At 43.3% G+C, this 21,995-nt stretch overlaps 1 protein-coding gene across 1 annotated transcript in view; it reads right to left on the bottom strand.

Annotated features, from left to right (window-relative positions):
• Positions 1 to 21,995, bottom strand: part of CHD1 (chromodomain helicase DNA binding protein 1) — a gene marked incomplete in the record, with an annotated part of 4,694,407 nt that overhangs the window by 930,159 nt on the left and 3,742,253 nt on the right. The window contains 1 exon segment of the mRNA XM_044063873.1: positions 12,166 to 12,296. Coding sequence (XP_043919808.1) covers positions 12,166 to 12,296 — 131 coding nt within the window.

Below are 21,995 nucleotides of genomic sequence, written 5' to 3'. Positions count from 1 at the left end.
TCTTTTTTCTACGGAACTTTCTACAGCTCTCTGTACCTTGGTAGTTTCAAGTCCTCTCTTGACTCCTACTCTGGGTGGTGGCTAGTCGGAGCGAGTTGTGACCCTGGTTCCGAAGTTGTCTTTCTCACTTCCGGACTCCCTTCCCTCTTTGGGCGGGCCTGCTAGATTATGGAAAGAGGCCTAGCCTCAGCAGGTTCCCAGTTGGTACCATCCCCGGAGTCCCATATTTTTGTTCCTTCTGGTTCGCAGCTGTCACAATCTGCTACATCGGGACAGCAGACACAAAAGCAGTAAGATACCCTAGTGCAGAGTCCCCTCTCTTCGGAGTCCTCCTCAGATCTCCCCACTGAGGAGCCACCCTATATGAGATCATGTAAGAGGAAGGACTTAGACTCTGCAGAAGAATCGGTCATTGAGGATAAAGATTAGGATGAAGGCAAAGGTTCCCTAGGGTCACCCCTTGAAGATATCGCCTTTGGAGACATCCTGGAAATATTAAAACAGACTGATGATTGGAAGCCCTCCAACCTATCCTACAAGGAATTTGTTTTCTTGCAGGCTTTTCGTGCCCTGCCATCTACTTCTTGGGTGACCCCGCCTACACAAGAACTAGTCAAACTCGTTGTGCAGCATGCGTGGGAGGCTGCTGACACCATACAGCCTATTCCCAAGAGACTGGATAAAATTCTTTCCACCCCTGATGATCAGCCCCATTGGTCTAAGGGTCTAGCAGTGGATGCCATGGTGGAGGCGGCCACCAAACAGGAACTCATCGAAGAGAGATCAACTGTCCATCCTTCTAATTGAGAGTCCCAGATGATGGACAGATTTGGGAAGTGCGTCTTTGCTTCAACAACCTTCGCTATTCTGTCCTTTCATTTTTTGGCACACTTCGCTAGACTCCAAAAGGATCTGATAACTGAATACCCTAGCAGGAGCAGTTGTCAGATACCCTGGCAGAAGGAGTGTCTGACGAGGTTCGAGATAAGGTTGCCTCTCAACTTGCCACCCTGGAGTCTCTCTCTAATTCATCTATGTGACTTTTTACACACACAGCTGAAGGGACGTCTAGAGCAGCAGGTACAGGTGTTGGCATTAGGAGCCATGCCCGGATGCACTTGCATGATTTCGCAGGCCCCTTCAAGTCTTCCTTTGTCAGTGCTCCTGTTGATGCTACTTCACTGGCCCAAAAGGTAGAGACACGTTAGCCAGGTGTGAAAAGGACGGGAAGACCCTTTCTGCTGTGGGCGTGCATTTTTCCACTCCACAATGGCCTTATTCTAGAAATCACAGGAGTGGAAAATGTGGCTTAAGACGACCCAAGGGCCCTTTCGGGACACACGTGGGGCAGGGGGTAACTCTTCTGGAAGACGCCATGACAAGAAGGGGGGGTGTCCACACAACCAGGGCTCCAGAGATTCCTTTTCTGGACAACACTACCAGTGCTCCTGAGCAGCGACCCAATTGCTTACCTCTGGAAGCAGCCAGGGGAAGATTTTTTCTGCACCACTCAACCTGGCTCACAATAACATCAGATTTCTGGGTGAAGACAATAAATCACCACAGGTTAACACATTCCCTTCAATCAGTTTCCCAAAAGTACAGTTGTGTATACCTACCATAAATGTAGATGTTAGAGTGTCTTCACTGTTTCAGTCATAACTGTAGGGTACTCCTGCCGGCAGGCAGCCCGAGGTCGGCCAGAATATCAAAGTCTGGGTCCGGCGTCGGCTGTATCAGCTAGAACCCTGACGTCAGAGCGTATGGGTATAAGGCTGACAGCCGAAGCCATCTTTCTCCAGCCTTTCTTGCCCCTGATGTCAGAAGCCCCCATAAACCAAAAGGTGTCCCAAAGGAAACACAAATACACCAAAAAGGTAGTGGAAAGGAAAACACAGTAAGCAAAGAGAAACAAGAGGGGTCTGGAGGGAGGGAAACACCGACTGCAACAGTGAAGACACTCAAACATCTACATTTATGGTAGGTATACACAACTGTACTATGTTCTTCGTGTTTCACTGTTGCAGTCATAACTGTAGGGTAGAATCCCAAAGCTGAGAATACGGGAGGAGGTTATGAAGAAGAAGGAGCAGCTAGAAGACCCTGCAAAACAGCAGAGGCAAAGCCTGCCCTAGACTTAAAGTACAAAGGGAGGTTATAGTGCTTGGAAAAAGTATGCACCGAGCTCCAAGTGGCAGCCTCCAGAATGTCCTTGGTAGGAACCCCTCTGAGAAAGGCTGCTGAAGTGGCAGCTGCCCTAGTAGAATGAGTCCTGACGGTACCTGGAATTTGTTTCCCATGAAGAGAGTAACAATATCTTATACCATGAGCAATCCATTTGGAAATAGTTTGCTTAGAAATGGCTTTACCAAGAGAACTGGAAGCAAAAGAAATAAGCAATTGATCTGATTTTCTGAAACTTTTAGTTTAGTCCAGGTAAAAACGTAGCTGCCTGTGTACGTCTAATGAATGTAAGATCCTTTCCCCCCTATTTTGGGGTTTAGGAAAAAAGGTAGGAAGGTGAATAGTCTGATTTAGAGCCACTCTAGAGACTACCTTAGGCATAAATGTAGGATTGGTCCTCAAGGAAACTCTGTCCTGATGGAAGATGAGGTATAGTTCCACGGCCATGAGGGCTTGAAGCTCTGACACCCTTCTGGCAGAAGTCAAGGCCAACAGGATAGCTGTCTTCCAAGATAAGAACTTAATGTCCGCAGAGGCAGCAGGCTCAAAAGGAGGCAAAGTAAGCTTTTCCAAAACATAATTGAGATCCCAAGGAGGGACAGGAGGAGTTCTAGGGGGTTTTAAATTCTTAGCTCCTCTCAGAAATTGTCTGACCAACTGGTGGGAAAAAAATGGGAGGATCACAATTGAAATGTGCTGAAATAGCAGAAGCATGAATTTTAATGGAAGAAAATGAAAGACCTTTAATCAAAAGGTCTGAGAGATAAAGTAAGATAGATGAGATATCTGGTAATAAAGGATCAGAGCCACGATCCTGCATCCAAATACAAAATCTTTTCCATTTAGAAGCATAAGATTTCCTAGTACTAGGACGCCTAGCTTCCAAAAGAACATCCAGAACTGGTTTAGGGAGAGAAGGGATCAATTGCCTTTGATGAGCCAAGCTGCCAGACAGAGAGTCTTGATTTTAGAGTGAAATACCTGACCCTGATGCAGGGACAGTAGAGAATGGGTCAGAGGAAGATTCCAAGGAGGTATCAAGGAAAGATGCAGTAGAGTAGGGTACCAAAACTGACGAGGCCAATTTGGAGCTATCAAAATGATTAGACTGGGTTTGTCTAGCTTTATCTTTAGCAATACCCGAGGCAGAAGAGGAAGAGGGGGGAAGGCATATCCCGAAAGATTCCTCCAACTGAATGACAGGGCGTCCACTTTCCAAGCTGTCTTGTGGAAGGACCTGGTGCAAAAGAGAGGCAACTGATGGTTGAGATGAGATGCAAATAGATCTATCTGAGGACAGCCCCAAACTGCAGTTATCTTGCTGAATAAGTTGGGGTCCAACATCCATTCGTGAGGATCCAAAATGTTTCTGCTTAGGCTGTCTGCTAAGAGATTTTGTTTTCCTGGAATGAACTGTGCCTGAAGATCCAGATTCAACTTTAGTGCTGTATCCCATAAGGTCATGGCAAGTCTGCAAAGGGGGTAAGAGTGAGAGCCCCCTTGCTTGTTTATGTACCACATGACTGTGGTGTTGTCTGTTCGGATTAACAGAGGTCCTGGCTTCAAAAGGGTCTGGAAGGCTAGAAGAGCATTCTGGACTGCTAACATTTCTTTCAAGTTGATGTGCCATAGAAGGTGTTTGTTTGTCCAAGAACCCTGTTGGCATTTGTCTTGAAAATGAGCTCCCCATGCATAATCCGAGGCGTCCGTGGTTATGGTCTGAGTAGGTTGAGGCAGACGAAAGGGCTTGCCTTCTTTCAAAACACACGCCCTGGACCACCAAAGGAATTCCTTCTGGAGGCAGGGAATCAGTGGTATCATTGTATCCAGACTGTGGCAATGTTGAGACCATACACTCTTTAGGTACCATTGAAGTTTCCTCATGTGAAGCCTCGCATTTGGAATCAACAGGATGCAAGAGGCCATGTAGCCCAGAGCCTGCAGGAATTTCCTTGCAGTGAGCTGAGTTAATGCTGCCAAGGTCTTGAAGATTGAAGCCAGCTGTATCTGTTTTTCTGGAGTGAAGAAGGCTTTCTGTAAACTTGTGTCCAAAAGAGCTCCCAAAAAGATCATTTGCTGAGACGGAATCAAATGCGACTTTTTTACGTTCACTGAGAATCCCAGTAGTAGGAGAAGACGATGAACAAAATGCAGATGTTGAAGTAGAAGGTCTTTGCTGTCTGCCTGAATTAGACAGTCGTCCAGATAGGGGTATAGCTGAATCCCCTGAAGTCTGCAATAAGCTACTACTGGAGCCAGGCATTTGGTAAAAACTCTGGGCGCAGTAGATAAGCCAAATGGCAGTACAGAGAATTGGAAGTGTCTCGAGCCTGCCTTGAATCTGAGGTACATTCTGCAATGTTGCCTTATGGGGACGTGTAAGTAAGCCTCTTTTAAGTCCAATGTTACCATCCAAGAATCTTGTGCAAGCATTGGAAGAAGTTGTTGAAGTGTAAGCATCTTGAATTTTGGAAATTCCAAAAAGGTGTTTAATATAGAGAGGTCCAGAATAGGTCTCCAGGAGTTTTGTTTTCTTGGGACCAGAAAAAGTCTTGAATAAAAACCTTTCCCCACCTCTAGAGGTGGAACAGGTTCTATGGCCCTTAAGGCTAATAAGGCGTCCACTTGATTTAAGGCCTCTGTCCATTGATGTTTTGGCAGATCTGGCCAGCCTGAAGGCCTTGGCAGAGTGTGAAAGTGGAATCTGTAACCTTTCAAAATCACGTCTAACACCCATTTGTCCTGGGTAATGTGAGTCCAATTCTGGTAAAAAAGAGTAAGTTTTCCTCCGAGAGGGCGCCAGGGAAGGAGGACCTGAAGCCCAACAGAGGGAGTCATTGAGTCTGTTTTCTTTGGGTTTGAGATCTGTCTTCTCCCCTTCTAGGTGAAGAAGCAGTCCACTGTCTGGGTCTGTAGGAGGCCTGAGCCTGCGCCCTACCTCTGGAGCGTCTATATCTTCCCCTTTGAGGCCTGTCAGAGGTGGGAAAAGACCAATTTTTGGAGGGCCAATTCCTAGAAAATCTAGGAGGCTGAACTTGCAAGAAATCTTTTACAGTCTGCATAGACTTGGCTTTTTCTTCCATCTTTTTAATAACCTCCTCAGCCTTAGACCCAAATAGGACATCATGCTGAACAGGGGCATCTAGCAATTTTGCCTTAACTTGTTCAGGTAGATTCTGCTCACGAAGCCAGGCATGTCTCCTGTTAACAGTACCAGAGGCAGCTGCCCTGCAAGAAGCCTCTAAGGCATCAAAACCACAATGTAAACTATGTTTGCTGACTTGTTCAGTAGCATGCAACACATCCTGTAATACCTTGTCCTCAGCACATGCAGGAAAGGCAGAAATCCTTTGTTTTAAAACAGATAAAAGAAACTGCTGCTACTTAAACACGTGAAACTGGCAGTTTAAAGCTCTAATAGAAAGGGTGGCTGAAGTATAAACCTTTTTGCCCCACCTGTCCAAAGCACGAGAATCCTTCTCAGAGGGGATAGGATTCTTAGAGAAGGCGGCCTTAGCAGCCTTGGAACCTTGTGAAATAGTTTCAGGATCAGCAGAAGGGTTCTTGAATAAGAATTGATGAGAATCAGGGACCCTGTAAAATCTATCAGGCTTAGAAGGAGCCGGAGGCATGGAATCAGGATTCAAGTTAGCTTCAGAGAAGGCATCATCCACAATATCAAGTACAGGAGGAATAGCTAAAGGCCTGTGCTGAGGAAGAAGGAAGAATTCCCTGAGTCTCTTTTTGGAAGCAGAATAATCCTGACCTTCCCAATGAAAATGCTCCCTCATCTCATGCAAGGTTTCCCCAAAAGAGAAATCTTCGGGGGGGAGGCAGAGGGAACAGAATCCTCTGCATCCGAATCCTCATAAGGAGGGAAGGAGTAATCCTGATCAGAGGAAGAAACAGAGGATACAGAAGCCTGATCAGAGGAATCATAAGGGATATCCTGTCTAGGCCTTTTCTCAGGAGGAGGGTGAGAGCCCCTTATCATAGTTAATAAATCCTCAGCCATCCGAAGTAATTGTTTCTGAGTCTTGGGGGCTGTATCCGAAGAAGCTTGAGTAGAATGTCTGGGTTTAACAGGAGTCTTTGACTTAGCTTTTGTCTTTGTGGCTATAGTAATGTGTGAAGGCCTGAAGATCCCCTCAGAAGCCGGTACCTGCACAGCGGTTCTGGACCCATCTGAAGGAGCGAAGTCCAAAGGTCCTGCAGCAGACAAATTACTAGGCCTAGTTGGCTCACCATGTGAGTCCGTGTCGGCCATCGGTTCTGAAGTGGCGGACGACAGGGGCTGCAAAAGAGCCTCACTGACGACCGCTGAACCCGAAGCTGGCTCCGGCTGCAACATGTCCTGTTTGGACCTCAGAGGCCTGTCCTTGTCTTTGCGCTTCTTCTGTAATCCGGTAGTCGGTTCCGACGACATTCTATAATTAAATAGTCTACCGAAGTAATTCAAGGCCCAATCGTACCTACGCTTGATAGTGCGAGAATTAAACCTGGCACAGAACCGACAACAAGAAAAGTCGTGGTCAGGGCCTAAGCAAGGTAGACAGAAAGAGTGGAAATCTTTATGAGGTATTTGTTTTCCACACGATGCACAATTATTAACTTTTTCTAACATCGGAGGAGCAAGAAAAAAGTTTCCCCAACGGGGTACTTAGCTTTGAGAAGAGAAGTAGAAACTTCGGACCGACGACAATCACACCACATTGTCTTGAAAACGCCAACCAACAACTAGCGAACTGCTTTGCACCGCACGGCAAGAAAGACTGGGGAAGATGGCGTTGGCAGTCAGCCTTATACCCATATGCTCTGACGTCAGGGTTCTAGCTGATACAGCCGACGCCGGATCCAGACTTTGATATTCTGGCCGACCTCGGGCTGCCTGCCGGCAGGAGTACCCTACAGTTATGACTGCAACAGTGAAACACGAAGAACATCTACAAAGGCGAATTCCCGATGTTCCACCCAGTCAGAGGGATATAAGCAGCATTAGAAATTCAAAAGTTGCTTCAAAAAAAAGAGTCATCCAAGCAGTCCCACCAGACCAGACAGGATGCGGATGCTACTCAAGATTCTTTTTAGTGTTAAAAGAGACAGGAGGCCAATTTTGGATCTCAGTGTACTGAGCAAATTTGTACGACAAACAAAATTCCAGATGCTCATGGTTCAGTCTATCCTTCCTTTTCTAGAGAAGGAAGAATGGATGTGCTCTATAAGCCTTCAGGATGAGTACTACTGCATAAAGATGGACAAATGTTCCAGAACATATCTCCACTGCCGGCTAGGAGCTAGTTATTTCCAATTTCAAGAACTGCTTTTTGGTCTCAACACAACCTCCAGGGTGCTCACCAAATGCATAGCAGCTCATTTAAGGCTACAGGAATTCCGTGCGTTTCCATATCTAGATGACTGGCTCCTCACCGCTCTCACCAGGCATCTACTTTGCACCACAGACTTGGTTCTACTCCTTGCCGAGCTCTTAGGCATTTCAAATAACAAAGAAAAATCACAACCATCTCCCACACAGGACCCGGAATTCATTGGAGCAAAACTAAATACAAAATCCTGTGTGGATTCCCTTCCTCATCACAGGTTGTTAAAGTTGAGGTCGCAACTTCAGGCGATTCTCTCTCAGGACAAAGTTCCTGCTCGTCTACTTCTACAACTTCTCAGATCCATGGCAGCAACAATCACTTTAGCCCCCTGGCGTGGTACCACATGAGGCTGCTTCAATGGCTCCTGATGTCACAATGGTCTCTTTTAACTCACAGGCAACAAAAGAGTCCCTGCACGTACAGCAACTGCATGGCCCCAAAAAGCAATAATCCAATACTGAAGAGAGGAGCCAGCAAACTGTTTAACAACTAAAATATCATATCAAACATAGAAACAGACCGGTTTCGGCTGGAAGGTCAACGTAGCCTTCATCAGTGTTATACAAATCATAACTCCAATTGCTCCATTTTACAGTACACATGTAAATAATCTGGAAATTCATTGGTCATTCACAGATGCTCATTAAAACCTGGTGGGAATAACCCACCTAATCTGATGATCCATTTCTTTTCTTTCGTATTTAACATGGTATGTCATCCAGCTTTATTCATCCTATTGCCCATAATTCTGTCAATCACAAACTGAAAGAAGCATTTTTGTGTATAACTGTATGTTTGCAAAGAGCATTGCTGGTCTTTTTGGTTCTGATATCATTGAGGTGTTTTGATATGCACAGCCTTAAAGGTCTAGAAGTTTGGCCTACGTAAAAAGCAAAACAGGTACATATTGCGAGGTAGATGACCCAGTCTGTGCCACAATTTGCAAAGAACCCAATGTCGTATACATTCCCAGTAATATTACTGGTGAATTCCTTGGATTTGGTGACACTCCAGTAATGGGTACAGTGACCACAAGGGACACAGCCCACAAGTAAATCACCAAGACCAGCAATGCTCTTTACAAACATACAATGATGCACAAGAATGCTTCTTTCAGATTTATTGTGATTGACAAAATTATAGGCAATAGGATGAATAAAGTCGGACGGCATACCATGTTAAATACTAAAGAAAAGAAATGGATCTTCAAATTAGGTGGGTTATTTCCACCAGGTCTTAATGAGCATCTGTGAATGACCCATGAATTTCTAGATTATTTACATGTCTACTATAAAATGGAGCAATTGGAGTTATGATTTGTATAACACTGATGAAGGCTATGCTGACCTTATAGCAGAAACAGGTCTTTTTTTTGTCTATATTTCTATGTTTGACATGATATTTTAGTTTTTAAACAGGATCCTCTCTTCAGTATTCTCTTTTAACTCACCCCATGTCTCATCTTATCCTAATAAACCGCTGCAAGAAAGATTTACATTGGTTGATGAAGCCAGAAGAGAATTTATGGAGTCGTCTCTTCTCCCCCTCTCAACCCAAGACCCTATTGACCAAGGACACTTCCCTGACACGGGGGGGCATTTTCAGGGAAAGACCGTCCAAGGTGTTAGGTCCCCTCAGGAGGCCAATCTACACATCAATGTCCTAGAATTGAGGGGAGTACTCTTAGTGTTGCAAGCATTCCAGTCTGCCCTTCCTTCAGGGACAATAGCTATCCAGTCAGACATGATGTCAGTAGTCTGGTACATCAACAAACAGGGGGGAACCAGATCCTACACACTATGTCAGGAAGCCCCAACAGTTTGGCATTGGGCAATCGCCTCCATCCACTTTCTAGTAGCAATGCATATTCTGGATAATTCCAATGTGACTGCGGACAAACTAATCAGGTGTATCCTTCTACTTCACAAGTGGTCTCTCAATTCCAACATAGCAACAAGAATCTTTTGTTGATGGGGTCAGCCTTGCTGCAACCTGTTTGCCTCTCCCATAAACCAGAAATGCAGCAGCTACTTTGCCCTAGTTCCCCCTTGCAGGGGAGTCCCCAAGAGATGCACTTTTCCATGACTGGCTCCCGGGACTTCTATATGCCTTCTCACCAATCCCACAAATTCCCAATTTTTGAGGAAAGTCCAACGATTGAGAAGCATCCATATATCATTTTCCACAAAGAAAGAGTATGACTCAGGACTAATCTCACCTTCCTTCCCAAAGTGGTGTGGGACTCCAATATTAAATCAGACCACAGACTTACCAGTCTTCTTTCCAAATTTTTCATACAAAGGACTGCTTGCATATGGTGGACATCCACAGACAATTATGTTTTCACTTGGACAGAACAAAATCCGCCAGAAAATCAGACCAACTATTTTTATCCATTTCAGGTACCAGATTAGGCAACCGGTTTCAAAGGTCACCTTGTCAAAATGGTTGAGAGACTGCATTACATTTATATACAATCAGAATAAACTCAATCTACCAACAAAAGTTAGAGCTCATTTGACAAGATCTGCTTCCACTTCAGTGGTCTTCCATTCTAGAGCTTTTATGGAAGACATATGTGCAGCCACAACTTGGGCTACTCCACATACTTTTATCATTCATTACAAATTGGATATGGTCTCCAAGGGAAGAGCATCTTTTGGCTCTATGGTGCTCAGGAATATCCTTCCTTAGGGCTGCCCAAGATCTAAAGTAGCAGAGGACTCTGTTCTATTAGTCAAGAATGAATGAAGATTGACATCATCAGATAAAGAAGTTATGTTCTTACTATAACGTTCGATCTGTGTTGTCGATCTTCATTCATTCTTGACATCCCACCCTCCTGACCCCTCCAAAAGACTCCTGGACATTCAGACCTAGTCCAGGGGTTGTCGCTCAGACAGAGCTTCCATTTTTTCTTTACGATAGGCAAACTTGATCTGAGGTAATGGGAAGAGAGGCAGTATTGGTAGAGCCTTGGCTCAAGAGTTTTTGACTGATGTGAGATAGTACAACAGCCGAGTCAGTTCCGAGGGTTCAGAACCAAATCCATTAGTCAAGAATGAATGAAGATCGACAACACAGATGGAACATTATGAGAAGAACCTAACTTCTTTTTTTTTTTATTTTGTATTTTTCTTTTTACTCTCAATTTGTATATATATTTATATAACTTTCCTTTTTGAAAGTATGTTATTTTTTTTTGAGCTTTTCTCTTCGGGTCTCCACTGAAAATGGGCCTTAGGCTCAGCTGGGCTAACCCAGTTAAAAAATGACAAATATTACAACCTCCCTGTACTCTTCCTTCATCAGGCCAATAAGGGAGTACAATGCCCCTTTTGGTATGTACATTTCCAAGCACCTGCAGGAATTGGAGACCACAAAGGTCCTCACAAGGAATATTCAAGGTCTTCGGCATCTGTCCTATGTGGATAACCTAAAATCACTGTCACTTTATTCTGTTTCAAACAGACTACTCAGAGGCGATATCTGCCTTGCATACAAGGCAATCTCTGACCTTGCTTTACTGGAAATGCTGCAAATCTCTAAATTAAACGGTACATGGGTTACTTGTTCTAAAGACCTTAACCTGGTATGTGATATTAATAGAACCTGTTGGAGGGATGGATTTGCCTCACAGAGGTTACCACCACACTTCTGGAACAGACTCATACTTCATGTCAAACAGAGCACCTCATTGGCCCTCTTCAAATGCAATCTGGACGACTGGATGGGTAACTGTAAATTTACCCAGGGGGTGCCATCCAACTCCCCTCTTGGACAGGGGCCAATAGGTACTGATCGTGGAAATAAGGGTAGCACTTGGCTAAGTTTGTAAGGGCCCTTGGGCCATTAGCCTAGTAACGTCCTATGATGGAATGTAAACAGCATGAAGGAACAAAACTGCTGTTATTGCACAGTCCCATTATCAGCAGAGCTAGCCTGCATGGTTGGTAGGTTTTGGTTCCCCATTTGTTGATGTACCATATGACTGTGGTGTTGTCTGAAAATCCTGAAAGGCCTTGGGATTAAAGTTGGGATAAAGCACAAAGGACTTGAATAACAGCCATCATTTCCTTCACACTGATGTTACCTCTTTAGGAAAACCACTGGCCTTATAACTCTGGTGGGATCCATCCACACACCCTAAACCAGACCTGAAGTTTCTGTATGGAGGTACTGGGTGGGCAAGGGTGGGTGCAACAATAGCCCTGACATGACATGAATTTGGGAGACCTTCCACTACAACTCCTACTTTAGAAATGCAAGACAGGGATTAGGTCCAGTGGGCAAACAGTGCTGAGACTAAATCTTAACCTGAAGGGGCAGTAGCACTACAGAAGGGTTTCCCCAAGACAGGGACTAAAAGCCACAATATCCATCGAAGGCAGAAGAACCCCACACTAAAATTAGGGGCTTACAAAAAAGTTGCCAAATTCTAACTGGTGCAAACGATAACCTCAGCTTTAGGACGCAAGAGAAATAGTCCTCAGTGTTACAGCTTTCACTTCTGTATGTCCTGTCAAGTTAAAATATTTTCTGTTAATACGAATATGCACATAAATAAATACAGTTAAGGAAATGAAAACTTGCTTCTTACCAGTTTTCTCTGTACCACAGGAACTCTCTCTCAAAGTCTTAATGCAACCATTATGCACTAGTTCGCCAAGTCGTCGAAGATCCATTTCTGATTTATCGACCAACTCAGCATCTCTTGCAATTGCATCTAACCTGTAAGAAAATCAGAACAGCTTTTAATGTCTCAGATGCAGTATTTGTACAAGTGGAAACTTTACAAGTGAAAAGATAACTGCTTTAATGAAAAAGGTTCAGCGTCTTCTACCTGTTGCTTTAGTGTCAATATTTCTTATACATGCACAAATACAAAAAGGTCTCAATACACACAATAAGAATCTTTAAAAAGCCATTTAGGTAATAACTGCATTACACATCTAATCACGCACTTGTGCCATTTCAACTTAGATTTTGAATACTAAATTAGAGAAATGGCACAGTATGAAGTATAGTCCTAAGACATCATGCCTTAAAAAACATGCATGAAAGGCTTCTGAAAGGAATCTCATGGTAGAAAGTACAGCTGCGCAAGTAAACTTGCCATAACAGCAAATATTTAGGTAACCATTGCTGCAGTAGTTTAAGCTATATGGGATATCCTGCCAAGGACTGGACCCACTGGCCAGCTCCCACCTGCCCAAGCTACTATCTTGCACTAGGGAACAGATAAACTCAGCTCCTAGGGCACAAAGATTCAGAGCTTTCTTACCTCTAAACATGGAGGTTAATGTCCTGACAAACTGAATCCTTGCCAGTAAGAATCCTACATTCTGGCATTAAAACAGCAACTATAGGAAGATGGAGGAAGGGACCACTTACTGCAGCAGTGATCTATCTGAACACCCACTGTTATGGTAAATTTACCTACATAAGTGTACTATGCTCATCATCAGATCACTGACGCAGTACCCTAAGCTATACATTAATGAGTAACAAAGCTTAGAAAACAAGGCAGGAGGAAAATGTAGAGTCCAGGAGCACCTGGAGAACCAACATAGCAAAACATGATATAAGCCTAGAGAAAAAATTCTCATGTACAGTGCTTGGTAACGATGTGTACAGAAGACCAAATCATCGTCTCCAGAAATTTCTACAGTCCATCCCTTTACAATAAGCAACAAAATAAAAAAAACCTGTAAGAATGAGCCCTACATTTGCCTGTAAATGACCTGATAAAATGAGCATACGTAAGGTGGAAAATAAAGCATGGGACGCACAGAGAAATTTTCTGTTTTTACACTGCTTGTCCCTTTCTCTTAACTTCATAGGAGACGTACTGCTGATCAGTAGTTGTGAATGTTACAGTCCTGTCACAGTATTCATCTTAATTTCCTAAGGACATCCAAATGAGAAATTCTTTCTCCTTTATTTTACTTTTTTAATATGTATTTATTGGTTCTGGAAAAAAAAATAGAAGATGAATAGTGTGGTCAAATAACGTCTGAAAAAGTCCTTGGGCATAAAGGAAGAATTTGTTCTAAAAGTAACCCTAGATTTGGGATAAATGGAATAGGGATACCATACCCTCACAGCCTCCAACTCAGATACACTTCTTGAAAAAAGTTGATGCTATAGGTAATACTGAATTCTTATGCGAGAACTTCAAATCAGCTAGCTGAGCAGATTCCAAAGGAAACCATTTAAGATTTCGCAGTACAAAACTAAGATAAAAAAAAAAAAAAAACAGGCACTAACATAAGTACGTATGCCGCTATGTAAAATCCCCTTTCAAAACCAGTTTAATTTTAGGTGGGCAGAAAAGGGGAGGGATGTCTGAGCATGCAATCAGATACAGCCACCAGGTGAATCTTGACAAATAAGCATGACAAGCCAAGAGATAACGGTCACAAATATGGTAGAACCAGCGGCATCATTACCTTAAAAGGGGCATAGATCTAGGAATGGCACAAACTAAAAAATCTTTCCCACTTACCCAATCTCATTTTTTGGGTAAATTTCAATAACTGGCTAGTAAGTGCACAGCCTGGATACCAGCAAAAAAGAGACTTGGAGAACCTGAAAGAAAATCAACCAGAAAAGGTGAGGAAGAAACACTGACTGGGAAGAATTCTGCAGCTGTTTAGCAAAAAGCAGTGCAAGCTCTAGTAATCTAGAGAAAAAAAAAAGTCAAACGTACTCAGAGCTGATTAACATAAATGAAACACCGATGGAGTATGTCAACTCAAATAAAAGGTTGGATAAAATGGAAGAAGCTTTAAAAAGATATTCAGGTGAAGTGATAAAAAGTACAGTTGTGCACACTTACCATAAATGTAGATGTCCGAGTATATTCACTGTTGCAGTCATCACACTTGGGTTATCTGCCTGCAGGTAAGCCCTCAGTCGGCCTGAATACCAGAGTCATGGGACTTCTGTGTCGGATGCTGTTGCCTTATCCATGACATCAGGTCATCAGGGGTATAAAACATGCAGCCGACACCATTACATTAGTTTTTCTTGCCCCAGATGTCAGGAGCCCCCAAAATAGGAAGCAATTACATGGTGTGGAACACCTCCAGTAAAACGTAAATACCATTGCCATAAGATATGGCCAAAAAGAGGATAGGTAGTGAGTATAGAAAAGTCAGTGGGCTGGAGGGAGGGTAACCAGGACTGCAACAGTGAATACACTTGAACATCTACATTTATGGTAAGTGTACACAACTGTACTATGTTCTTCGTGTTTCACTGTTGCAGTCATCACACTTGGGTTGATTCCCAAAGCTGAGGAAGGGTGGATTCAGTCAATAAGTATTAGGGCTGGCTAGCAGGCCTTGCAAGACTGCTGTGGCAAATCCAGTTACGGATTTAGAAAAATAGGCAAGTGGTAATGCTTGGTGAAGGTGTGTACAGAACTCCAGGTTGCAGCTTTCAGGATGTCCCTGGTAGGGACTCCCCTGAGAAATGCTGTAGAGGTTGAGGGAGCCCCTAGTGGAATGAGTTCTGATCCCCCTGTGGGGTAGGTTTTCCATGGTGTTTGTAACAGAAATGGATGCAGTGTGCTATCCATTTGGAAATGGTTTGCTTTGAAATGGCCTTGCCCTCTAGCCCTGTAGCAAAGCCGACTAGCAGCTGGTCAGATTTTCTGAAAGGTTTAGTCCTGTCAAGGTAGAACCTGAGCTGTCTGTGCACATCAAGGAGTGCAGGATCCTTTCCCCTTTATTCTGAGGATTAGGGAAAAAGGTTGGTAAATGGATGGATTGGTTTAAAGCCACACTGGATACCACCTTGGGCATAAATGATGGTTAGTCCTGAGGGAAACCCTGTCAGCATGGAAAATAATGAAGGGTTCCACAGCCATTAGTGCCTGCAACTCAGACACTCTTCTTGCTGAAGTAATAGCTAGAAGTAAGGCCGTTTTTCCAAGAGAGGAATGTTAACTCTGCTGAAGCAGCAGTTTCAAAGGGGGGGGGGGGTGAGCTTCTCCAGTACAAAGTTGAAGTCCCAGGTCAGGGTGGGAGCTCTCCCCAGGGGGTGTTAAATTGTTAGCTCCTCCCAGGAACTGTATGATGAGAGGGTGAGAAAAGAGAGGAGGCTCAGTATTATAATGAGCTGAGATGGCAAAGGCATGAATCTTAATGGATGAGAAGGATAGGCCTCTGTGGAGCAGCTCTGCTGGGTAATCAAGGATTTGAGGTAAGTTGGGCACAGATGTGTCCTTTCCTTTGACTCCAAGAACAATATCTTTCCACTTTTCAGCACAGGACTTCCTAGTACTAGGCCTTCTGGCCTCAAGAATGATGTCCAGCACCTGTTTGCTGAGGGATGCTGGTGGTGTATTTAGAGAATAAGCCAGGCTGCAAAGTTTAGGGTTTGCAGCTATAGATGCAAATTCCATCCCTCCTGCTGAGACAGCAGGGAAGGTGTGTGATGTAGGTGCCAGGGTGGCACTGCTGTCAGACTGCATAGGAGTGGATACCAGTGCTGGTGTGGCCAGTCTGGAGCAATAAGGACTGCCCTTGGCCTGTCCTGTTTGAACTTGAATAGTGCTTTTGAGAGGAGGGGCATAGGAGGAAAGGCATACATTGAGAGGTTTTTCCCATGTAAAGGATAGGGCATCCACCTTCCAGGCTATGCTGTGAGGGTTCCTGGTGCAAAATATGCTCAATTGGTGGTTTTGGGGGAGGCAAAAAGGTCCAACTCCAGTGTTCCCCACCTCTGGGTTAGAAGTTTGAAAGAGTAGGGGTCGAGTTTCTACTCGTGAGGGTCCAGTAGATTTCTGCTTAAGTCGTCTGCCAGTGAATTTTGCTTGCCTGGCAGGAATTAAACTTGTAGGTGCACTTGGATGTTCAAGGCTGTGTTCCCACAGAGTCATGGCTAACCAGCAGAGTGGGTACGAATGAGTTCCACCCTGCTTTTTTATGTACCACATAGCTTTGGTGATGTCTGTCTTTATCAGGAGCTGTCCTGGAAGGATAAGATATTTGAATACTGTCACAGCATTCTGTACAGCTAGCATCTCTTTTTGACTGATACGCAGGGGAGTTTGTTCGGTGCTCCATTTGCCTCAAATGCATTCGCCTGCCATGTAAGCCCCCCATGCATAGTCTGATGCGTCTGTTGTCAGAGTTTGGGCAGTGAGGGGTTGAGTGAAAGGAAATCCCTTGTTGTGGTTGCATGCTTTTGCCCACCAAAGGAACTCTGCCCTTAGACAAGGTATGATAGGAATCACTGTTTCCAGGTCCTGAGAATGTTGACACCAGAGACTTAAGTACCACTGAAGTTTCTTCATATGCAGTCTTGCATATGGAATTAGCAGAATGCATGAGGCCAAGTACCCTAGGGCTTGCAGTATTTTCCTTGCAGATAGCTGGGTTTTGTTGGCCATTAGTTTGAAATAGTTTGTCAAATGGACCTGCTTTTCTGGAGTGAGGAATGCCATCTGGGAAGTTGTGTTCAAGCTTGCTCCCAGGAATACAATTTGGTGGCTGGGCACCAGTTGTGATTTCTTTTCACTGAGGGTGTATCCCAGTGAAGTTAGTAGGGTTACCACCTGTCTCACTTTGCGAGGGACAGTCCCTCTTTGGGCAGTTGTGTCCTGACAAAAATTATTAAAAATGGCAAATGTCCTGAGATTGTAGGACATAATTATGTCCCATATTTTATGTAATAGTTGCATAAAATAGTTATTTCTGTATCTAAAATACCTAAATGTTACAAGAAACAGAATAAACAGCTAAACTACTACAATAATAAGCTTTTATTTAGGCAAAAAAGATAAGTTCTATCCTTTGTACTGACCATGGGTATGTGTCGGCCTGTAAAATCTAATGTGTGTCCCGAAAATGTCCCACTTTGGCCATTTGAAAAGGTGGCAACCCTAGAAGTTAGAAGTCTTTTTACAAATGCCAGATGCTGAAGTAGCAATTCCTGGCTGTCCGTCTGAATCAGGCAATCATCCAAGTATGGGTATATTTAAATATTTTTTTGCCTGCAGTATGCAATGGCTGGAGCCAGGCATTTTGTGAATACTCTGGGCGCAGTAGATAAGCCAAAGGGAAGTGCAGAGAACTGATAGTGCATACAGCCTGCCCTGAAATGCAGATATTGCCTGCAAGACTCTCTTATGGGGATGTGCAGATAAGCTTCTTTTAAGTCTAGGGTTACTAACCAGATATCCTTGGCTAGCATAGGAAGAAGCTGTTGCAGTGTAAGCATTTTGAATTTGGGGACCACCAGAAAGGTGTTGTGAATTGATAGAACCATGATAGGGTGTCAGGAGCCCTCTTTTCTGGGCACCAGAAACAGTCTGGAGTAGAAACCCTGTCCCCTTTGATCTATTGGAACAGGTTGAATAGCCCTCATATGGAGAAGGGAAAGTACTTGCTTTTGTGCCTCTGCCCACTGGTTTGGAGGAAGGACAGGCAACACGCTTGGAGTTGGCAGTGAGTGAAAGTAGAATCTGTATCCCTGGGTTACAATGTTTAGAACCCATCGGTCCTGAGTAATGGACATCCAGTTTTTTGCATGAAGGGGGAGTTTTCCTCCTAGGGACGCAAGTACTTAGGCATGGCTGGGAAGGATAATAGGAAAGTCATTGTGAACTTTTTCCATAAGGGGGTGGCTTACCACTCCCTGGTTTTGAGCTGGAAACACTCCATTTTTTCGATCTCTGCATACCCTGAGACTGTAATCTTGGTGGTCTGTTTCCCTTGGCTTTGGACTGAAAAGGCCTGAGAGGGACTGAAAAGGACCAGTGTTTTGAAGGCCAATGTCTACTGAATCTAGGTGGCTGCACCTGTAAGAAATTTTCTGACAGTTTGCATAGATTTAGCTTTTCTTCCATCTTTTTAAGAACAACTTCTGCTTTTGTGCCAAACATCCGCTCCTGATTTGACGGAGCATCTAGCAGTTTTGCTTTGACATGGTCAGGCAAGACTTGTTCCTACAGCCAAGTTGTGAGAGACAGGTACTCTGTAGTACCTGCCAGGCTTTCTAGGAGTTGGTGGGTAAGGTATCAGGAGTAAGACTGGACTACTTCTTGGAGAGCATCAACTACATCCCTTTTGATGATAAATACAACTTTCTTACAGTAGATGTCATTGATTTGTATACCTCCATACCTCACCAAGAAGCAGTGGAATGGATAGGTTCACTTCTAAATGAATTTAATGCTCCAAAAAATGAGACTGACCTGGTCACTGGGTTATTAGATATTGTTTTGACTACAAATTACTTTTCCTTTGGTGACGATTATTACCTTCAAAAACAAGGGGTAGCCATGGGCTCCCCCTTGTGGCGCGAGTGTTGCAAACTTTTTTGTCGCATCTTGGGAGATCAATTATCTTAGGAATAAACCTGATCTTATGAAACATGTCAAACTATATACTAGATTCCTGGACGACATTTTTATTTTGTTTGAAGGGAGTAGGGACGATGCTGATTACTTTGTCCAGGCACTGAATGAGACCACTGAATTTCTGAGATTTACTTCTAAATTCTCTACTACTGATATTGATTACCTTGACGTGAAACTAACGAAGGATATTGATAACCATAGGTTTCTTTCTGCCATCTACAGGAAACCCACTTACTGCAATTCCCCCCTTCACTTTTCAAGTTTTCATCCCTTTAAACAGAAACTATCTATTGTTAAAGGGCAACTAGTGAGGGCGGGGAGGATGTGCAGTACTTTGGTTGATTTTCATGCTGAATGTCACCTTCTGAAGGAAATGTTCCTTAACCGAGGGTATCCTAACACACTAATTGATTAACTAATTGAAGAAGTGGACATGAAAAGAACTTTAGGCTTTTACAAACCTATTTTGAACCAAATAGGAACCAATATGGAGTTTTATTATTGATATCCAGCATAGTCTCCCTACTGGACAGCTTTCTAGATCCAACTGCCATCAGTATGAAACCAAAATTTGCTTTGAGTTTCATTACTACCTTTAATGTAAATTCTCAAGCGATATGGTCAATTATACGTAAGAATTGGCATTTTATTGCTGAGAATGCCCTTCTGAGTGAAAAAATAGGTGCGTCACCATGTGTCGTATACAAAAGAGCACATAATCTGAAAGAACTACTGCAAAGGAATTTACCTCAAACACAATTTAGCAGACAGAAAGGTATGTCGATCTGCGGCTGTTGTAACTGGTGTAAAGTAGTAAGATCTGGCAATTCTTTTACTGTTAGAAACAAAAAACATTACATCCATTGTAAGTTAAATTGTGAGTCCAAATCTATTATTTATATAGCATTATGCAATTGTTGTCCAGCCTTCTACATAGGGAAGACTGATCGTAAGGCTCAAGAGAGGTTTTATCAACACTCTTATGCTATTAAAAAGAGCCTTAACGACAATGCATTAGCTAAACATATTAGTAACAATCTTGGACATAGTTTTTCATTTATGGGGATTGACCAGGTCCCTATTAGTATTAGAGGGGGCCCTTTTTATTTACTATTAGAGAACCGAGAACTAGAGTGGCAGTTAAAGTTAGATGCCTTTAGGTCACCTGGTTTAAACGAAAACTGCAATATTTCAGCAGTTTTAAAACTTAGGAGTTACTTTAGATAGATATTATTGTATTACTAAGGAGCAACTTTTTAGTTTACTATATATTTCCCAACACATTTGTCACTCCAGGTTTTTTATATATATGTTTTTTTAAATTCAAAGTATTTATACATGTTGACATTGTTTGTACCACCTGGTGTTATTTTTTAGCACTTTTGTAGTAACAACATTTAGTTACTAATAATATTTATATGACTTTAGAACATTTTATAAAGGATTATAATTTGTGCTTTCACATTAGGAAATTATCTTTTGTAGTAAGAACCTTTAGGTACTACTAATAATATATATATGACTTCAGAACATCCTGTTTTTATAAATGATGGCAATTTTTACTTTCATAGTAGGAAATGACCTTTTGTAGCAGCATTTCCGGTGTACTTAAAAGGTGGTGTATTAACTGCTTGCATTTGTATCTCTGATGAAGCTGCTTTAGTGTAAGTGGCGAAAACGCTGGTATTTTTTAAGCAATAAACTCTGCATTAAGGAAGACTTTTTGTTTTGGCTGTTGGCTTTAGGACTTAAGGTTACCTGTGTTTGGAGGATCATGGACTACAAGAAGACATAATCTACAATATCCAGGACAGGGGGTATAGCTAGAGGCCTGTGCTGAGGCAAATCTAAAAATTCCCTCAGTCTCTCTTTGGACTGAGGATAGTCCTGGCATTCTCAGCGGAAATGCTCTCTTAAGGTATGCAAGGTTTCACCAAAAGAAAAATCCTCTGGAGGGGAGGCAGAGGGAATGGATTCCTCTGCATCCGAGTCCTCCTAGGTAGATAAGGGCATATCCTGTTAATCAGAAGGGTCAGTCTCATCAGACTTCTGGTCTGTAGAATCAGAAGGAAATTCAATTCTTTGTCTTTTGGCAGGTGAATGCTGGCTTCCCCTAATTAGAGTAATAAGGTCTTCAGCCATTCTAAGCATTTGTTTTCGTGGCATGGGAGCTTGAGCATGTGCTTTGGACGTCAGTTTTCTAGGCATAGTGCGAACTCTGGGCCTGAGAACCTCGGTAGTTTTAGTTGGAAATGAAGTTTTCGGTTTAATATGAATATCGTTAGGTCAGAATACACCCTCAGAATCCGGTGCCTGCACAGCGGCTCCGGACCCATCCAAGGTAGAGACATCCGCAGGTTCCATAGTCGAAGAAGCATCTCGCGGCATACCGGACTCCAAATGGGTCTCAGCAGAGGCCTGCAAATTTGTAGAAGCGGGCATCAGGAGCTGCAAAGGCGCCTCACTGAGTACTACCTGACTGGCGACAAGCTTAGTGGAAGCGTCATCGGTAGTTTTTGACCTATGCAGTCTGTTTTTGTCTTTAAGCTTCTTCAGAAGATCGGTAGTTGGATGGCTTACCAAAGTCATTTCGGAATACGGAGAATGAGGGCAAAAGAATTTATATACAAAAATAGCCCGACGGCTAATGGTTCGGGTGTTAAACAAGGCACAAAACCAACAGAGAGGTACGTCGTGGTCTAGGCCTAAACAGGTGACACAGTAAGAATGAAAATATTTGTGAGGTATTTGCTTTCCACAGGCAATACAAATTGTTCATTTTTTTCTGACATCGGTTAGAGCAAGAAAAAAAGAATCCCCAATGGGGTACTTCGCTTTAGAAGACTTCAGGTCTGAAACTTGAAAACGAAAATTTCAGGTAGCGGCCAACCGGCAATCATGAACTGCTTCTGCATCGGGCTCCTTCTCTGCAAGAAAGACTGATATAATGGCGTTGGCTGCATGTTTTATACCCCTGACGACCTGACATCATGGAAGAGGCGACCGCATCAGACGCAGAAATCCCAAGACTCTGGTATAAGGGCTGACTGAGGTCT

Source organism: Protopterus annectens, chromosome 2.part2 (genome assembly GCF_019279795.1).
Source record: "Protopterus annectens isolate FY-2018-M chromosome 2.part2, PAN1.0, whole genome shotgun sequence".
Lineage (NCBI taxonomy): Eukaryota > Metazoa > Chordata > Ceratodontiformes > Protopteridae > Protopterus > Protopterus annectens.
The sequence above is the reverse complement of the archived record's forward strand: the minus strand, read 5'-3'. Positions and strand labels throughout refer to the sequence as shown.